Below are 19,219 nucleotides of genomic sequence, written 5' to 3'. Positions count from 1 at the left end.
AAAAACTATACATCTGAAATATTAATAATGTTATTGCTTGGGGGTCCAAAGGTACAAACTTTTAAAAGTTATCGAAGGGGATCAAAAGGTACAAACTTCCAGTTATAAAGAAAATAAGACATGGGGATTAGCATGGTATAATGTACAGCATGGTGAGTATAGTTAAGAATACTGTATGGCATATTTGAAAGTTGCTAAGAGAGTAGGTCTTAAAAGTTCTCATCACAAGAAAAAAATTTTTTATAACTATATATGGTGATGGATATTCACTAAACTCATTGTGGTGGTCATTCTGTAATCTATACAAATATCAAATTATGTTGTATACCTGATACCAATATAATGCTATATGTCAATTATATCTCAATAAAAAAAGAAAAAGAAAAGGAAAGGAAAGGAAAAAAGGAAAAAAAAAGAAAAAAGAAAAAAAGAAAAAAAAAAACCAACTTGTAGGTCTGGAAGCTGCCAAGAGGGCTGGGGCGTCCAGCAGGGCTTCCTAGGTTGTTTATCTTCAACTCCTTGAGAACAAGAAATGCATGTTAGGATAGGCTATTTTCTTTTAGATGTAGTCAAAGCACCCCCTAATTTGCTGAATTTTCAAAAAGTACTATAACTTTAGAAGGGAGGAATTTCTCCATTACTATGACAAAATCAATGCTTTCTAGCAAAGCAAAGGAAAAAAACACCCAGAATGTTAACAGAATTTATCTCTAGGGAGTGGAAGTACAGGAGATTCTTTTTTTACCCTCTGCTTCTCTGTATTTTATAGATTTTTAGGAAAGAGAAAATATTCTTATAATGAAAAGCTTTATTTTAACCAATCTATATCATGAGCTTAAAAAGTCTCCATCTGCCGATTTAATAAAATAACAAAAAGCATGAGGCTCCCTTGACTATGTTAAATCCAAAAATAAAAAATATTATTGCTGATTTGCATGGTTATGGGCTACTTTTTAATTTTCCAAGTTTTTATAACAAGCCAATTTTTTATAATTAGAAAAAATACATTCTTTTAAAAGAGTAGTAATATTCATTGGGAGACAATAAGCTACATATGTGCCCCTTGGATGTTTTATGCACTTCATTAAAAACACAGCCTAAGCTAGTTTTGGCTACTCTAAGAAACAATATGATTTTGTTGTTAAGTGTGTATATATATATATATATATATAGTATGAAACATCAATATAAAATTTGAAAAAATATTCTATTCATCCAGTATTTTAAAACAAATTCAATTTAGAGGCTTAAAAAGTTACAGGATCATATATCTTTAAATGTAGATGTGTTAGAACAATTGCTTGACTTTGTATCTGGAACTGCTATCTGTACACCAAGTAAAACATTAACTTTTTTATTTTTTGCAGCAACAGGAAGTAAAAGTAGCTTACCAGCAATTCTGAGAGCTTACAAAAACAGCTCAAAAGGAAAATGAAGCTCCCTATTTTCATAGTAGATGCATTCACAGCAAAGCCATTTCATGGGAATCCTGCTGCTGTTTGTCTCCTAGAAAATGTAAGTATTGGTTTGGAAGGCAGTGCCTGGAATTCTAGATTCCTGTAGTACCAAATATTTCTTTTAAAAAAATCAGACCTACTTATTTGTTTACCTCTTTGATTTGTGTTATTTGTCGAATGATATCAGCAATGCTTGGGTTTGTTAAGTTGATTTTGACAAACCTATATAGTGAGAATGCGAGAAATCTAGAGAAATGAAGATTCATGTATAGAAGGACCAGAGCTCCCTGTTAGCCATCAGGTTTTCATTTAGTTAGCACCATATGTGGAGGAGAATAAATTAGATGAGTTTTATGTGACTGGACATGGCTAATATTACATTTAGCATAAAAGATTCTGCTGGATATCTTTAACCTTACCTATAGGTCAGACAATTAGAATTTCTTTTCAGGACCAAGAAAATGAGACATTTTAGAAGGAATTAAATAATTAAGTAGAAAAACAGGAAGAATTAAGTTATAATATAGGGAGAACATGGTTTACTGAAAGTCTCATTTTAATAATAGGTGTCTGATTAGGATAAGTTTTAACAGAACAGTTAAACATTCCTTGACCTTAAGTGCTTTGTATTGGTCCCTAGGTTTTAGGAAACAAGGTATCCTTCCACTCAGAACAATTAGTGCAAGAGTAGATTATCTGAGAATTACTTCAGGAACACGGTAAGTCTTAAGGTCGGCAAAGTGTGCTTTGGGGCCTTTGAGTGCAGTGAATATCAACCTGGCCTGCACATTAAAATCATCTAAGAGCTTTAAAACTTTCTATGCTCAGGCTGCATCTCCCGTGAGGTAGGAGGGCGCAACAAAGGAACAATGGATATCACCAGTACTTCTACTCGGGAGAAAGTCTCCCCTCTGGCCTTTTCCCCGAAGCCTGATAACTCAGTATGTCCCTGGTGCCCCACAAGCAGAGCCCTTGTGCTGGAGCTCAGAGCAAGCAAGTCCGTCACTGCAAAAGTCTGGCTGCGGTCGTGGTCCCTTTAAGAGGAATATCTGCACCTGCCAGCTGCAGCTGCTGTAGCTTCTGTCTCACTCAGCCCGTGTGGGACTGGGCAGCTTCGCGTCTTTGCCCCACCTTACCATTCCAAGGTGATTTTTTATTTCTCTCCCTAGTTGTAAGGTTTCTGTTCGTCCAAATCCCAGGCAACTTTGCTTACTGTTTGCTCCATGGTTTCATCACAATTTTGGTGTGGTCGCAAGAGATGTACAAATCCTCTACCCTCTACACCAGCAGTCCCCAACCTTTTTGGCACCAGGGACAAGTGCTCCTATGAGAATCTAATGCCCGATGATCTGAGGTGGAGCTGAGGCAGTGATGCTAGTGCTGGGGAGTGGCTGCAAATACAGATGAAGCTTAGTTTGCTCACCCATCGCTCACCTCCTGCTGTGTGGCCTGGTTCCTAACAGGCCACCACCTGGTTCCATGGCCCGGGGCTTTGGGACCCCTGCTGTACGCCATCTTGATTAGTCCACCAGAGAAGATTCTTTAGGACATTGAAGGGTTTCCCTTTGCCCAGTGTTTGAAGAAAGAGCAATGCAAAGGAAGAGGTGTTAATGTAGGAATATCTACTTCCCAAGTATCCTCACTGGCTTTTAGAATAGAACCCTCAGCTTCGGGAACAGTGATTTCAGACAAATTCAGCCAAATTCTGTGCTAATTACTTTTCATATGTTATTTCATTTCACCCTCACAACCACTCTATGAGTAGGTCTTATTATTATCCCCATTTTACAGATGGGGAATCAGAGGCAGAGGGAGGTTAAGTAATTTGCCCAGGGTCACATACTCCTAAGAGGCTGACTTCAGGATCCCACCTCAGGTCTGTCTCACTGCAAAGCCCATGCTCTTAACCACCGTACTCACTATTAAACTGCACGTTCTCTCCTTTTATGTGCTCTAATGGCACTCCTTACTTTACAGTTGGTAACAAGCACCACTCTTATAATTCATTCAATGCCAGTCTTCCTCATTAGACTGCACATTCTTTGAGATCTTAATCCATTCTGACTTGTTCCAACACACTTGGCTTAGCACATGGTAGACACTAAATAAATATCTGTTGAGTGGAAATGAAAATATAATCAATTAGATTATGGCAAAATCTCCTAAGAGTTCTAGTTAACTAACAGCTATTGATTTTATGTTCTCATGGTGGGCTGGGGTGGGTGGGGTTCGCAAAGTGAGTATGAGCTTTGGGTTCTATGATGGAACTGGAGAGACTAAGCATCCATAAGAACCATTAGGAACAACTAAAGATGGCCTATAGTTTGAGTACTGCATTGTGAGGACATAGCTTCACAGTAAGAAATCCAATTACCTCAAGAGGAATCTCTCATTTCTTCCTGGATGATTTAGAACTTTCTACATCCAACTGCTTTTCTTTTGCTGGAATCTATCTGCAGCAGAGGGACAACTGAACAAAGACTGAGATGATAACAAAACTTTCATATCTAGGCTGTCATATTTCTAAACTGCCACAAGATGGGAGTATTTTAAAACTTTACTCTGATTTTTCTGATCATTAATTTTTTGTGGGCCATATGGTGATAGAAGCTTAGGATCCCATAGCAGTACTCTGGAACTGAAAAAAAAAAACCCCAAACATGGCCCTATTTTTGTGGTTAGAAATTTGACTCATGTGAGATTGCCAAAGAGGAATGGATATTAATAACTGTTGGTTTGTAACTATAATATGCTGCATTTGAAAATAAGCTTGTAGTGTAAAATGGAAAAATTACTGGAACCAAAGTTCAGTATTTTGAGTGAAAGCAGCCTCTTTCTTTTGTGTCTAAAGCTCTCAAATTTGACCTAATATTAGCCTTCTCATGGTTCACCATTATTTTGATCTTTGGTTCCAGTGTAGAAATTCAGCTGCCTGTGGTACATATTGAGGGCCACTACTATCACACTGTTTACATTATGTCTGGTCCCTCAGACAAATAGCAGGTGCATTTTAAGTGTCCTGGGACAGAAATTACAGTTATAGAAATTCAAATTGCAATTGGTGCAATACATGAAGGTAGAGAGGATTAAAGACTGATAGTCAATGAAGTGTGTGTTCTAGCTGATATGCAAAAAGGCCCATTTACAAGAAGGAAATCTATTATCGATAGATTGTGAGTTTGGCTACAATGTGGATGCTTTAATGCTTTAAGAGACTCTTGTCCTAAAGGTTGAGGGAAGCAATAGACAAAGAAAGGAAGGATAAGGATAGGGGGAGTTTGGCCATATCAGACAAAGGACTGGCAGGCACTGCAAATTCTTGCAGCAAAGGAGGTAAACCCAGGAAGAACAGCACAGGCTTTTCTTTGTCACCCCTTCAATCATCATTGAGCCCTGTGATGGCAAATTCTGCACTAGGGAATTAAATGGCTTCCAGTTTCTCTCAGGTGTTGTATGCACAGGCATGTGGGCTAATTTCCACAGAGAACATTCTACAGGCCATGGGAAGTACTTGGGTTGAATTAATTTTTTAAAATATATTTTCCTTTTTAAATTATAGTTGGCATACAATATTATATTAGTTTCAGATGTACAACATAGTGATTAGATATCTATATAACTCATTAAATGATCACCCCAATAAATCTAGTACTCCCTGACATCACACATAGTTATTACAATCTTATTGACTAACATCCTTATGCTATACTTTACATCTCCATGACTATTTTGTAACTACCAATTTGTACTTCTTACTCTCTTTCCCCTTTTTCTCCAACTCCTCCCAACCCCCCTCCAATCTAGCAACCCTCAAAATGTTCTCTGTATCTATGAGTTTGTCAGGGTATTTTTGTTGTTGTTGTTCTATAGATTCCACATGTATGTGAAATCATATGGCATTTGTCTTTATCTGACTTACTTCACTCGGTACAATGCCATCTAGATCCATCATGCAATATCTGTTTCCATTCCTTTACTTTTAGTCTGTGTGTGTCTTTTAATCTGAAGTGAGTCTCTCATAGGCAGACAATATAAGGGTCTTTTTTTTTTTTAATAGCAGTCTATTTTCATTCTTGTATTTATTTATTTTTATTATTTATTTATCTATCTATCTATCTATTTATTTATTTATTTATTTTTTTATGCCTACAGCAGCTGGCCTTCCTAGGTGGTCTCCCATCCAAGTACTAACCAGGCCCGACCCTGCTTAGCTTCTGAGATCAGATGGGATCGGGCGTGTTCAGGGTGGCATGGCCATAGACTGGGTCTTGTTTTCTTATCCATTCAGCTACCCTATCTTTTGACTGGAGCATTTAATTCTTTTTTTATTTGAAGTGCTTGTTGGTAGATATGTAGTTATTGCCATTCTTTATTCATATTTTTGATACATATTTTTTCTTCTTCTTAAAGAAATCCCTCCAACATTTCCTGTAATACTGGCTTGGTGGTGATGAAGTCTTTAAGGTTTTTCTTCTCTAGCAAGCTCTTTATCTGTCCAACTCTAAATGATAGCTTTGCTGGGTAGAGTAATTTTAGTTATAGATCCTGGGTATTCATCACTTTGAATATATTGTGCCAAGCCCTTCTGGCTTGCAGTTTCTTTTGAGAAATCAGCTGCAAATCTTATGGGAGCTCTCTTGTAGGTAACTAATTGCTTTTCTCTTGAGGCTTTTAAGATTCTCTCTTCGTATTTAACCTTTGGCATTTTAATTATGAGATGTCTTGGTGTGGGCCTCTTTGGGTTCATCTCCGATCTTCCTGGGGTTGAATGCTTATTTCCCACAGATACCCACATGTGTGACAGGTACTTATTCCACTTCATTCTTACCATCCTAATTCTCCTTACCTCAGCTCACAGAATCCTAGAATGTCAAAGATTTAACAGAAGGAGAACAGATATGAGATCAAGTGATTTGCCCAAGAAGCATCCCCAATACAAAGTTCTGCCCACATTTTCCTGTTCAATTCACCAAAATTTGCCGTTTTCCTTGGTCAACCTCAAGGCCTCATCTTTAAAGGGCTAGTGAATTTATTGTCAAAATCTGTGTACCTCAGTTATATACTGTATAAAAATCTATCTCAAATACATACATATGTACTCTCTAGTGTTGCTCACTGTTGCTTTCTGTGTCTGTCTTGATTCCCCACCAAGACGTTAAGCCCTTTAAACAAAGGGCTTCTTGAACTTGAATGTGTATAAAGATCATCTGGTTGAAATGAAGATTCTGATTCAGAAGGTCTGGTGTGGGGCCTGAGAGTCTGCATTTCTAACAAATTCTCTTAGTATTGGTACTGATGCTATTGGTCCAGCACAGCACTCAGTAATTGATGGCTGCTTTCCCTCAGAAATGTTGCAGGAGTCTATTTTATTTAATGGACATTGGTTTTCCTGTCTGCAGCATGTTAAAGGGATAATAATAGTTTGTCTCTGTTATGGGGAGGCAGTGTAGTGTGGCAGGTTAAAGCCCCAGGCTTTGAGCCATTCAAAATAAAATGCTAACGTTTATCGAGTACTTACTATGTGTTGGGCACTGTGATCAGCATACGCATTATTTGATTTAATCTTTTGAAAGAAAATGAAGTTTTGTTAAAAAACAAAACTATTTTGTTAATTTGGGGTTTTCAGAAAACAAGTATCAATTTCTTAATTTCTCTTTCTATACATTACAGAGCTTCTATAGATTTTGAACAGAGGGCTCTTTTAAGAAAACTTTAGTAAATCTCCTGCTAGGATTTTTATATCATCTGATAGTTTAAAAATCATGACTGATTCTTCACTATAACCTGTTTTATGCCTTATCTTAGTATATGGAAAGTGTTTCAAAGAATTCGAAACAACTGTAAAAGTGTGTTTAATTTGCATAACACAAATAAGTAAATTATGAATTATTTCTGGGTTTCAGGAGCTCAAAAATAGTAAGTTTGTTCAAAGCAAAAATTAATTTGTCTCAAGATTTCTTTAGAATTCAAAATCTAGCTAGTGAGCATTTTGTTGATTAAAAAATTGATTTTTATTCTTAAAAGGAAAACATATTTCTGGCCCTTTTTTTTTTCTTGAGTTAAGAGGACTATGTGTGTATGCAAGTACATATATGTATGTCTGTGTCTTCACAATTCTTTGACTTAAGAACTATTATCCCCAATATAAAGGTGTGGAAACTGAGGCTCCATGAGAGCAAATGACTTGCCCATTCTTGCACTGTTACTAGGGGCTGATCCAATTCTGTCTGTTAACAAAACCCAAATTATTTAATATTTTTAACATTTTATTTTGAAAAATGAAAAACCTACAGAAAAGTTTCAATAGTAGTACAATGAACATGAATATACCCTTTCTCTATTTTCACTGGTTACCATTTACAAAGCCCACATTCTTAATCATTCTACCATTTATTAGGCATATCATGATCTTAGGATATTATACAAGCTCTGTATTTAACTTCTTCATCAGTAAGTGGAGATATATATATATATATGGCTTTAAAAATGAGGATTAAGTGAATAATGTAGTTATTCTTTCAGCAAATGTTTGTTGAAGACTTACTGTCCTGGGATGGAAACAAAACACTATTCTAAGCCAGGACAAAGCAAAATAACACAGCCTGTGCCCTCATAAAGCTCATAGAGGTGGAGGGGACAGATAGTAAAGGACATCCTTGGTAATTACAGGTGGTCTAAGCATGGAAGAGAAGACAGTGCCTTTAGACAGAGTGATCCGGAAGGCTTCCTGGAAGAGGTGACCTCTGGCATGAAACCTGATTCATGAAAGGGAGTGAACCATGCATAGATGGGGGCAGAGTGGTCTAGCCTGCCTCGAGTGGGTGCCAAATATCTCTCTATCCACCAAGAAAAGGAGATTGTGGAGTTTCCGTTTGTAGAGATTGTTTTTAGAAGAATGTACATGCTCTCAGATAGACTAGGTAATAATCTGACAAAGGATAGGCCAGGGCAGTAGGTTTTTTAGAGTCTGTTTTAGCTTTGTACATTTACAGCTCTTCATAGGGTGCTGCAAGCACAGATTTTTGAAAAACAATCTTTATAAAAGTGCTTGGAATTCCTTGGAAATTATTTTAAGCATGTAAGTTTTAATATTGATAAACTGTATTATTAACTAATGGCAGTTACTATCCTAGAAAGTCTGATTTGTATATCTAGAGTCTCAATAACCTTTTGCTTCTAATTTAGAAACTGGACGAAGACATGCATCAAAAAATTGCAAGGGAAATGACCCTCTCAGAAACTGCTTTTATCCGAAAACTGCGCCCAACTGACAACTTTACACAAAGTAAATATGCGTTTTTAAAAACCATCCTTAGATGGTACCAGAAATGCTTTTCCAGTGGGGGAATGATATTTAAGGGAAATGCCCACTTACTATTTGTATGCAGATAGGAGAGAGTGGGGGAGATTCTGATTTGGTTTTCAGTTCATCTGGGGAGCAGGTGTTGGTTAATTTGAAGGTATCAGCTTCACATCCAGTACTGGGGAGCCTTAGGATTCTTGCCTAGACCTCACTCTTCCCTGTACAACATGTTTCAGCCATTAATTCATGCTAGTGAAATATTTAGATAAGAATAAGAAAATGAAAAGTTTACGACTCACTTATACAGCAATGATTTTGTCTCTCTTTGTCTTGTTGTCCTCTGAAGGTTCCTGCTTTGGATTAAGGTGGTTTACGCCAGCAAGTGAGGTCCCTCTCTGCGGCCACGCTACCCTGGCTTCTGCAGCTGTGCTGTTTCACAAAATAAGTAATGTGATTTTTTTTTTAAATGAATCTATCACTTAGCAAATAGCACATATTATAAAAAAAATTCTCACACACTCTGATGAACCAAGTGACTGGTGTAAGACATTGCAATGTTTATTTCATGCAGTTCTTTATGCAGAAACAAAAACAGCAACCTTCAATAACACTTTGGCCTTTCTGAGGTTGTGCCAGGAATGTTGGAAAGCCATGGTCATTGTTCCCTAGAATGCCATTTTATTTTAAATAGGAGATCTCTCATTTCTGTGGAGGGGAGCTCACCAGGCAGAATAGGAATTGCACATGATGTGATATCAGGGCACCAAAAGGTACACTTTGCTCCCAATATATCTCCATCCACACTGAAATTCATTTCACAAGAGCTTCTTTACTCTGATTTTTAAAGATTCGTCCTCCCCAACTATATATATTTACCTTGTAAGGAGAGGATGCAGCACCTTAATCCTACCAGTTTCCATCTTATCTGCATTAGATAAAGATCAGGGCTTCGTGGGACTGGAGCAGAGGAAAGATGCTTGGAAGTGTCCTAAAAGTGGAGATGGACACAGCCATGAACAAGTGTAAGCAACAAACAGTTAAGGAAATAAACAGGTTGATGTGACATCCTATAGGGTAAGAGTGGGAAGTAGACAAGGAGATTCTTCGGGGAGTTACTTTAGATGGGGATGGTAAGAGCAGGTGTTACAGGGCAGGTTCCCCCAGGATGTAGACTCTGAGAGACATTTACATGCCAAGAGTATTGGAGGCAGTATTCTTGGGATCAATATTGGTAAGAGAGTAAAGAAAGGACTGAACAGAGGGAGAAGTTGAACTGCAAAGTGGTAGCAATGAAAAAAGGCCTAGGCCGAATCCACAGGGAGGTCTGAAGCTGCAAAGGTCCTTTAAGCAGTGTAGTTACAAATAGAAGTAAAGGTTCAGGCCTCTATACCCTCCACTGACCAGTCTTCAATGCCCAGAAAAGCAGCTGGAGTTTAGGTAAAGTAGCTCTGTTCAGCCAAGAAAAGATCCAGAGCAGGATTCAGCTGAGACCTGTCAGTCACCAACACTCTTGGCAGCTGGGGCAGGGCTGGGTGAGACAATCAAGGTCTCAGGTTGCACCTGAGAGCAGTTGCTGCCTTAAATTCTGTGCCTGGGTATTTCCTTACCTCACGTATTGCTGACCCTGAGAGAGGAGGGGCGCGTTCTGGACAACAGCACCCACTAGAGAAGGGGACCTTTAGGCTGGAGACTATGAAGTCATCTGTGCAAAGAGCTAGAGTGGGAGGAAGAGCATTCTGTGTAGGGGCAGCAGTAAATGCAAAGGTCCTGAGGGGCAGACTGAACAACCAGAGGGCTAGAGCTTTCTGAGGGAGGAGCTGATGAGATTGACAGATGGCACTGAGAGTTAGGCCAAGGCCCCTCCATAATGTAGTCCATTATGCACTTAAAAAGAATAATTTTGGTTTTAGTGGATAAGGGACAAGAATGAAGGCAAGTAAATATTCTGAAATATTGTTTAGGAACTCAATCTTGAAGAATAGGTTTTACTGAAGTTGAACTGAATGCCTTTTGAAAACCCCACATTGGTTGGTGTGAGACTGAGGTTTGGAATGTTAGCCCGCAGGTCGCCCACAGGGTGGTTTTAAGGTTAGATGAGATAAGGTATGAAAATAATGTCTTACACCAATTATAATGAGAAAGTTAAACTTTGGGTTTCAGAAAGTAAATTTACATTCAGTGAAAGTTAATAAGGAATGTTGAATTTCTTCACCTTTGAGATGTGCTTAAGTTTTACAGAAATACTGGTGTGTAGGAAAATTATATCACAAGTCATTGTTTTCACCAAAAATGTTATGTACTTTGAAGTCAGGTAAGTGGAAGGAGGGATATTACATCAGCATTTATGGCCCAATTTTTAAATCAAAATTTTATGTATAGCTTGGTTTATTTAGAATAAATCTGATTTATTCATATCGAACTGTTGTTCATAACTTGTATGCCATCCCCTTGGCATATCTTAGACTAGTAGAGCTTATAACTCTATAGTTATTATAGGTCAATTTAAAAATTTGCATTAGAAAACAGTGCATCCCTGAGGCAGGTTTAATTATTACTCTATTTTATCGGTGAAATGAAATTGGTATAGATTTAATTATTACCCCATTTTGTTGATGAGGAAATAGAGGTTTAAGGAGGTTAAATAATTTTCTCAAAGGTATAGCTAGGAAGCAGTAGGAAGCTGGGATTTGAAACTTTGCAGTGTGATGTCAGATCCAATCAGTCACGTGCTTGGTTCTCAAGTTAGAATCCTGTGAGGATTTTCCCCACTCTAGGCCCCAGCAAACCAAACTTGGGCCCCCTCGCAGCAAAGGACAGCACTGCCAGAGACTCTAAGACAACACAACAGTGACTAAAATATGTACGAACACTTAACAAAGTTTATTTTCCTATTTCTTTATTCCTTTTCAAACAGTTTTCTGATTGATAAAATGAGACTCTTTTTTTTTTTTTGGTCCAGAGAACGTGAATAATACTCTCACCTTTGTCACACTGAGTGGGGAACTGAAGGCCAGAAAAGAAGAGGATGGTATTGTCCTGGACTTGCCTCTTTATCCTGCTCACCCCCAGGTCAGCTCTTTCTCACTGCTACCATAAACTGTGTACAACTAGCAGCTTGCCTGTTTTCTAATGGTTTTGTCTTTTTCCCCCACCTAGGACTTCCATGAAGTGAAGGACTTGATAAAGGTTGGTAAAAGGAATCAAACCTGAGTTTGTGTGATTTGGTCACTTATTGTTTGAACACAAAGATTCGGTACCATTTGAACCTAAAAATAGGCCTTCTACTAGTATCAGTGTTTCTGTCTAAGCTTGGGTGAATTTTAATATTGAATCTATTCGGTGAGAATGTTAACCAGTTTTCCCTGACTCTTCATTGTCAGCATTCGCCTCCATGGTAGGTGGAGAGAGAAGAGACTGCTGTGTGGCGGGCTGAGACTGAAAAATGAGAACTGCCCAGCAACTGTCAGTGTCCCTAATTTCTGTGATGGAGGAGGAGACTGAGGTGGAGGGTCTGTGCTTTATGGAGTAGCATAGGAAAACGTGGGAACCTCAACAGAGAAGACAACGTACATAGCCTGGCCTTCTCAAGGGGTCTATGTAGGAGTGGGGCGGTGGGGTGACAATGATATCATCATCATCATCATCATTGAAAACATTTTTGAGAATCTTCCCTGTGCAGTACCATGTGCTAATAAGCATTTCACATGCATTATTTCATTTAATTCTGCTACCTGGTAAAATAGACACTATAATTGTCTGATAGAGGTTCCAGTGGGCCAGAGCAGCCCTGGATCACCAGGTGCTTAGTTTGTAGAGAATGAAGGGCCAAGATCGGGACTAGGGCAAGGGCTGCCATGAGAAAAAACGATTCCATAAAACAGCTTATTGTGGGTACCAGTAGGGTATTTCTCAGTGAATTTTCAACTACAGCATTTATAATCTAGTGTTTTGCTTTATCTAAGTTTTCAAAGAGTATAAGCAAACACCATGGATTCTGTTCTGATTTTACACTCAGCCTCACCTATGGCTTGGGTTTTGGGAGATAAGCCAAATCCACAAATGAACTGCCTTAGGCATGTCGGTAGAAAAAATGGAAAATATTCATAATGGTAGACCTTGTTCATGGTAGAAAGAATTTCATTTGATCTCTCTAAGCCTCAGGGTCAGCATTTGTTAAAATGGGAATGACATGGGGTTATTTGTCATGAGTGTTATCATTTTGTATTCCTAGAAACTGGCAATAAGATCCCCAGCTGAGAGTTAAACTTTCAAATCACATAAGAATCCATGCAGAGAAGGGCTGGATAAATGTTCAGAGAGACCGAAAAGCCCTGGAGAGCAGATGGGATCTGGCTGCAGGAATTACCATTCCTATAAAGAAGGACATTGGTCAGCTGTGGTTACAGAGGCAGATAGCCCAGGCACCACCCAAAGTGCAAGAAGTCAGCTTTGGGATCAGGAGCATCTCACTCCCTAAAGAGAGTTGGAAAACCTGAAGCCACCTAATGACTGTCAGACAACTAACTACTATGTCATCACCATTGCCATCTGCTCTGCCAGTGGTTGTTCCAAAGGATGACCTGGAGGGACTTTTGTCCCCTCATAATCCTCCTCAGCACCCCAACTCAACAGATAAACAAACAATGTTATTGAAAACGAGCAAGATTATGTGCAGTCTTAGGTAAAGGGTGAATCAAGATATCTTTATTTTTATTTAAAAAAAGATTTGTATTATTATTTTTTTGCAATTTTTAAAATTTAGTTTCAAGTATACATTGGTTAGACATCTATATAGTTCATAAAATGATCCCCCCAATTGCACCCTCCCTCCCCTGACTCTTCACCTAGCCAATGTATTAATGCTAACTGCATTCCCTATGCCGTGCTCCCCATCCTTGTGACCATCCATCAGCTACTAATTTGTATTTCTTTAGCCCTTCACCCCATTTTCCCAGACCCCTAAACCCTCTTTCCCTCTGTCTAACACCAAATTGTCCACTATATTTGTGAGTCTGTTTTTGATTAGTTTGTTCTTTTTATTTCTTAGATTCTGCATATAAGTTAAATCATATAGTGTTTACCGTTTTCTGTCTGACTTAAAGACCTTCTAGATTCATCAAAGCAATATCTTTTTCCAACCCCTTCCTTTTCATATGTAGGGGTCTTGTTTTCTTATCCTTTCAGCCTCTCCGTCCCTTGGTTGGAGCACTTAATTCTTTTCCATTTGAGGTACTTATTGATAGGAATGTAGTTGTTACCATTCTCTATTCCTGTTTTTGATACATGTTTTTTCTTCCTAAAAAAGTCCCTCCAACATTTCATGTAATACTGGCTTGGTGGTGATAAATTTCTTTATCTTATTTTTGTCTGGGAACCTTTTTATCTGTCCTTCAACTCTAAATGATAGCTTTGCAGGATAAATTATTTTTGGTTGTAGATCCTGGGTCTTCATCCTGTCAAAGATTTTGTGCCAAGCCCTTCTGTCCTGCATAGTTTCTTTGGAGAAATTAGCTGCCAGTCTTATGGGTGTTCCCTTATAAGTAATTATTTGTTTTTCTCTTGCTGCTTTTAAGACTCTCTTTGTATTTAACTTTCGGCATTTTAATTATAATGTGTCTTGGTGTGGGCCTCTTTGGATCCCTGAGTTTTGGAATTCTCTGACCTTCCTGGGGTTTTATGTCCATTTCCTTCACCAAGTTAGGGAAGTTTTCCATCATTATTTCTTCAGACAGCTGTTCAACATCTTGATTTTCTTCAGTTATGCCAATCAGACAGATATTTGGATCCTTGATAGTGTCCCATATCCTCCTTAAATTATTTTTATAGTCTTCTCATCTTTTTTCTTGCCATTCTGATTGAGTGTCCTTGGCTTTCCTGTCTTCTAGATAAGGCATTTTATCCTTTTCTTTATTCACTTTATTTATTCCTTTGTTTATTCCATTTAATATACTTCTCATCTCAGATAATGTGTTCCTCATTTCTGACTGGTTCCCTTTTATAATTTCCATTTCCATTTTTATGGTTTTTATCTCTTTGTTGAAGTTCTCACTGAATTTATCTATGCTTCACAAAAGGTCATCGAGCATCTTTATAACCAGTGTTTTGAACTCTACATCTGTTAGATTACTTGACTCCATTATATTTGGATCTCTGTTCTGTTCTCTCATATGGTTTCTGCTTCTTTGTCTTCCCATTTTGGCTGCCTTTCGGTGTCTGTTTCTATGTATTAAGCAAAGCTCCTAAGTCTCCCAGTCTTATTAGTGTGGATTTGTGTAGTAGGTGTCCAGTGGCACAGTCCTGAGAGGGGTTCAGCTGCAGGTCAAATTTAGCCCAAGCCTCTGCCCTTCTGGGGCCACCCGTTAAGATTCAGCAAGCAATCCACAGATGCTGTGCTTATAGGTGCCTTAAAAGGCCACACCAGAAACCAAGGCCATTTGCCTCCAATGTGAGTCTAGGCACTGCTCAGCAAGGAGCACCTGACTTGCTGAGGATATACCTGGATGTGGCCGCAAGTTGGGGGAGGTGGGGTTTCAGGGAATCTTCTGGGCGGGGCAACCTCGGTTATCCAGTTTGATCACGCGCTGTGTCCGTGCACTGGGAGCAGGGAGGGCTCAACAGGGAACAGTGGGTACCGCTGGCACTTCTGTACAGAGCCAGTCTCCCCTCGGTCCTCACTCCGACAGTGTCTCCCTGAAAGTCCCTGGTACCTCCTGCGCGCAACCGAATCAGCACTGCTTTCAGAGAGAGCAGGTCCGTTATCACAAAAATCCGCTCACAGACGCGGCTTTCTGGTGTGGCCTTTAAGGAGTATCTGCGGCTGCTGCAGCCTCCATCCCACTCAGCTGCTGAAGACCAAGCAGCCTCGAGACCAAGCAGCCTCACGTCCTCACATCCTTGCCCCATCCTACCTTCGGTCATTCCAGGGTGACTTCTTGGACTTCTCTCTAGTTTTATGGCTTGTTCATCTAGATCCCAGGCGATTTTTCCTTGCTGCTGCTCCTTGTTTCCATCACAATTTTGATTTGGTCGCCAGAGGGATGAACAGAGCCTCTATCATATACGCCATTTTTCCTGGGTGTTCCCAAGATATCTTTAGAGCAGCGGTCCCCAACCTTTTTGGCACCAGGTACTGGTGCCCCTATGAGAATCTAATGCCTGATGATCGGAGGTGGAGCTGAGGTGGTACTGCTAGCACTGGGGAGTGGCTGCAAATACAGCTGAAGTTTTTGCTCTCTTCCCTGCCACTCACCTCCTGCTGTGTGGCCTGGTTCCTGACAGGCCATGGACCCGTAATGGTCTGTCGCCTGGGTGTTGTGGACCCATGCTTTAGAAAATGTTGCTATGTTACTGATCTGTAGCATACGATGTAAGCGAAGCAGTGTGCTTGTCAAGTAGAGCAGCATTAAGATGAATCCTCTAGTCCCCCTTCAAATCAAACTGCCAGACCCAAGTGCTTACCATGTAGAATATTCTAGACACTGCTGCAGAAACTCCACATATATTATTTCATTTAATTTCTACAACAACTCTAAGAGGTGGTACAAGGCCCCCCATCTCTAAAGACAATAGATAGATTCAGAGTGTTGACTCCAGGGCCCCTTGGACCTGGGTCAAAGGGATGTGTGTGTGCCCCTGGGCCCCTCTAAGTCTTCTGATCTGTGGGGACAATACCCATTTGAAGGAGTTATGTGTGGAGGCACGCGTTAACACTTGTGAACAAGGCCTGTCTTCAGCTCTTAGAAGGTAAGCTCAACTCTCTTAAAGACTTTTTGGTCACCAGGAAACTGGCCTTCCTTGGGCAACACTTGAGCCCTGAAACCAAATGAAAACTTGGGGATTAGAAATGATGGGGGTGCGCCTAGCATGCTGCAGATGCTCACGAGAGGTCGTTTTCTGTACAGGGAATCAAGGACTTGACTCAGGGCACATTCCTGAGTTTTTGTTCTTTCCACAGACTGCCATAGGTGACACACTGGTCCAGGACATCTGCTATTCTCCAGATACCCGAAATCTCCTTGTCCGTCTCAGTGATACTTATGACAGGTAAACAAGATTTTTGGCTTTGTCAGCACTTTGGGGAGGGCCAGGCACCCACACTTACAATTATGGCTTGGTCTGGCTGTGCTGTATCTAGTCAAACCATGATTTTTGCAGCCAGAGAGTTTTGTTCTCCAGCAGGAAGATATTCCATATGCTCCTCCCTCTCCTCCTGCTGATCTGTTTGGGCAAAGCCGCACCCTGGCCTGCTTTACAGCGTCTGTGTAGTGGGTATCTGGGGAATGGGTTTGTCCTAATCCATCCCATTTATGAACAAGGTCATTTCTGGAGAACCTGAAAGTCAACACACAGAATCTGCTGCAAGTGGAGAACACAGGGAAAGTGAAAGGACTCATTCTCACCCTTAAAGGAGAAGGAGAGGCTGGCGGGCAGGCCCAAGCATTTGACTTTTACTCCAGATATTTTTCACCATGGTATGGTGTGGCAGAAGATCCTGTAACAGGTACTTAAAAATTTTTTTAATTAATTATTTTCATGGTGACATTGGTTAACGAAATCCAATAAGTTTTGGCTGTACATTTTAAGAGTGAGGCATCTGTTCACATCTCATAGTTAGATTTCTTTCTGTTACCACATATTTGACCCCCTATAACCCGTCTACCATCCCCCTCCCCTCCCCCCAACAGGTACTTTTTGACTTGGGTCCTGGGGAAGGTTAAACAGTGGAGGAGGAGGAGAATAAATAGATGTTTAAGTGCCCTTCATGTGACCTTTCCGATTGCTTGGGTTTTGAGCTGTCTTTGTTTCCCTGTCTTCCCCTCCCTTATCCCTTCACTGATGTTTCATATGAAAAACACAGAATTAAGGAGGCAGTATAGCAGGGTTAAACCTTAGTGTCAGACAGCCTAGCCTGGCTTTGCTCCCTAGCTTCCTTGATGTTGACCTTGGGCAAGTGATTTAACTTTAAAAAATTTATGTTCCTTCCTCTATAAAATATGGATATTACCTCATAGGGTTATGTAAACCCAATGCAAGTTAAGTGCTTAGGCATATAAGTGCCTAATAACTATTAGCTATTTCAATGATAACAATGAAACTGGCTCCCTGAGCCAACACATCCAGATCAGCCATTTGCAAAATTCAAGGGCAGAGGTCCACAACATTTCCCAAAACTTTTGTCCTTTTCAGTGGCCATCCTGCATGATCATTGACATCTAGATAGGCTTTGGTTTTGAAGGATAAACTCCTGGGCTGCAGGTGGGAAATCTGGACGGGAATAGTGTTTCTTTTCCTCCCCTCGCCTTTCCCAAACTTTCCTCCAAAGTGTGTGGGATGGGCTCGGGAACAGGGGTATTCAAGATCTTCTACCAGCCAGAAAGCAGAGGGATGAAATCAAAGATGGGCAAGAATGTGAAGCCTCTTACTTTTGTCTTCGAAAAGAGTGGGCTGAGCAGCAAAAGGGAGCAATACTAGATGGAGGAAGCTGGAGGATGGGATGGTGACCAGGGCTGGAGGCTGGGCAGATACTTCCAGGGTCCTGTTCTGGTCAGATGTCAGAACAGGGGCCAGGATGGTTTCAGGAACTTGACTTAGTTACTCTCTGAGGAACAAACGTGAAATTCAAAGCTCAGCAGGCAGGTACTTTTAAAGACTCAGGGAAATGCCCAACACATCCAAACAGTCCAACTCAACCCTCCCTCATAAAAATGAAGTTTTGAGCAGATTTATACATGCACAGCTGCTTTACAAGGATTTTAACTGGCACAGAGGGCAATTTTTTCCCCATTGTAATAATGCTTTTCTAGAGTAGGAAGGTCTTTGGTCAGGGATGACAAACTATCTCAGTTTGCTTGAGACTGATGGATTTCTCAGCATACAGGACTGTCAGTGCTAAAACCAGGACAGACTCAGGCAAGCTGGGATGGGTCACTCTATGTGGACCTCCCATAACATTTAGTAAGTTTTCCTGAAGGAGGGGCCTTTTCAAACCCATCCTTTTCTCCTCCCAAAGACTTTTCTGTCATTATTACTTTATATTTTGTTTCTTCATTTTAATATCTATTTGCTCATCTAAACCTGCGATCAATCATGTGAAAAAAAATAACTCACTGACAGTTCTTTTGGCACCAAAGGTCTGGGAATATGTGCTTGGTGGAAAATTTGGCATTTTGTTAGAGTTCCCACCTTTCCTTGCATGTGCGTCCTAGGAAGAAGCAAGTATTTCCCCTTGAAAGATGTAGAAAGACTTATGTGAAGGCCTTGATTTTCCTACCATGAGTGACAATGAACTAGTAGGCAGGACAAGAATTAAAACCTGCAGTTTAATTCAGCCTTCACAAAGTTTAGCACATAGTAAATAGATCATTTGGAGGAGCTTATCCATAAATTCTATGTCTTTCTTTCTGTCTCCATTCTTAATTCCACACTCTGCTGTGGCCATGCCAATATAATGACTAAGTCG

General features: G+C 40.0%; 1 protein-coding gene, 1 long non-coding RNA gene and 1 other non-coding gene across 7 annotated transcripts in view; 1 reads left to right on the top strand and 2 right to left on the bottom strand.

Moving 5' to 3' along the window:
* Window positions 1-19,219, top strand: part of PBLD (phenazine biosynthesis like protein domain containing) — a 41,532-nt gene that overhangs the window by 20,046 nt on the left and 2,267 nt on the right. For all 4 annotated transcript variants that reach the window (XM_039871957.1, XM_039871958.1, XM_039871956.1 and 1 more), the window contains exons 2-8: window positions 1,368-1,515; window positions 8,643-8,742; window positions 9,107-9,205; window positions 11,720-11,829; window positions 11,917-11,946; window positions 16,715-16,803; window positions 17,076-17,260. In XM_039871957.1, coding sequence (XP_039727891.1) covers window positions 1,432-1,515; window positions 8,643-8,742; window positions 9,107-9,205; window positions 11,720-11,829; window positions 11,917-11,946; window positions 16,715-16,803; window positions 17,076-17,260 — 697 coding nt within the window. In that variant the 5' untranslated portion in view covers window positions 1,368-1,431. The remainder of the gene's footprint in view (window positions 1-1,367; window positions 1,516-8,642; window positions 8,743-9,106; window positions 9,206-11,719; window positions 11,830-11,916; window positions 11,947-16,714; window positions 16,804-17,075; window positions 17,261-19,219) is intronic.
* Window positions 379-17,080, bottom strand: LOC120609447 (uncharacterized). 2 transcript variants are annotated; one of them, XR_005654777.1, is made up of 5 exons: window positions 16,862-17,080; window positions 9,637-9,748; window positions 9,060-9,189; window positions 1,392-3,910; window positions 379-518 (listed from the first exon to the last, which is right to left on the bottom strand). It is a non-coding gene; the product is annotated as an uncharacterized LOC120609447 (long non-coding RNA). The 2 variants fall into 2 exon arrangements; XR_005654778.1 differs by lacking the exon at window positions 16,862-17,080 and adding an exon at window positions 15,242-15,256.
* Window positions 5,601-5,719, bottom strand: LOC120609999 (5S ribosomal RNA). The gene has a single exon (XR_005654862.1). It is a non-coding gene; the product is annotated as a 5S ribosomal RNA (ribosomal RNA).

The sequence above is a fragment of the Pteropus medius genome, unplaced genomic scaffold, assembly GCF_902729225.1.
Source record: "Pteropus medius unplaced genomic scaffold, Ma_sr-lr_union100, whole genome shotgun sequence".
NCBI classification, from domain to species: domain Eukaryota; kingdom Metazoa; phylum Chordata; class Mammalia; order Chiroptera; family Pteropodidae; genus Pteropus; species Pteropus medius.
The sequence above is the reverse complement of the archived record's forward strand: the minus strand, read 5'-3'. Positions and strand labels throughout refer to the sequence as shown.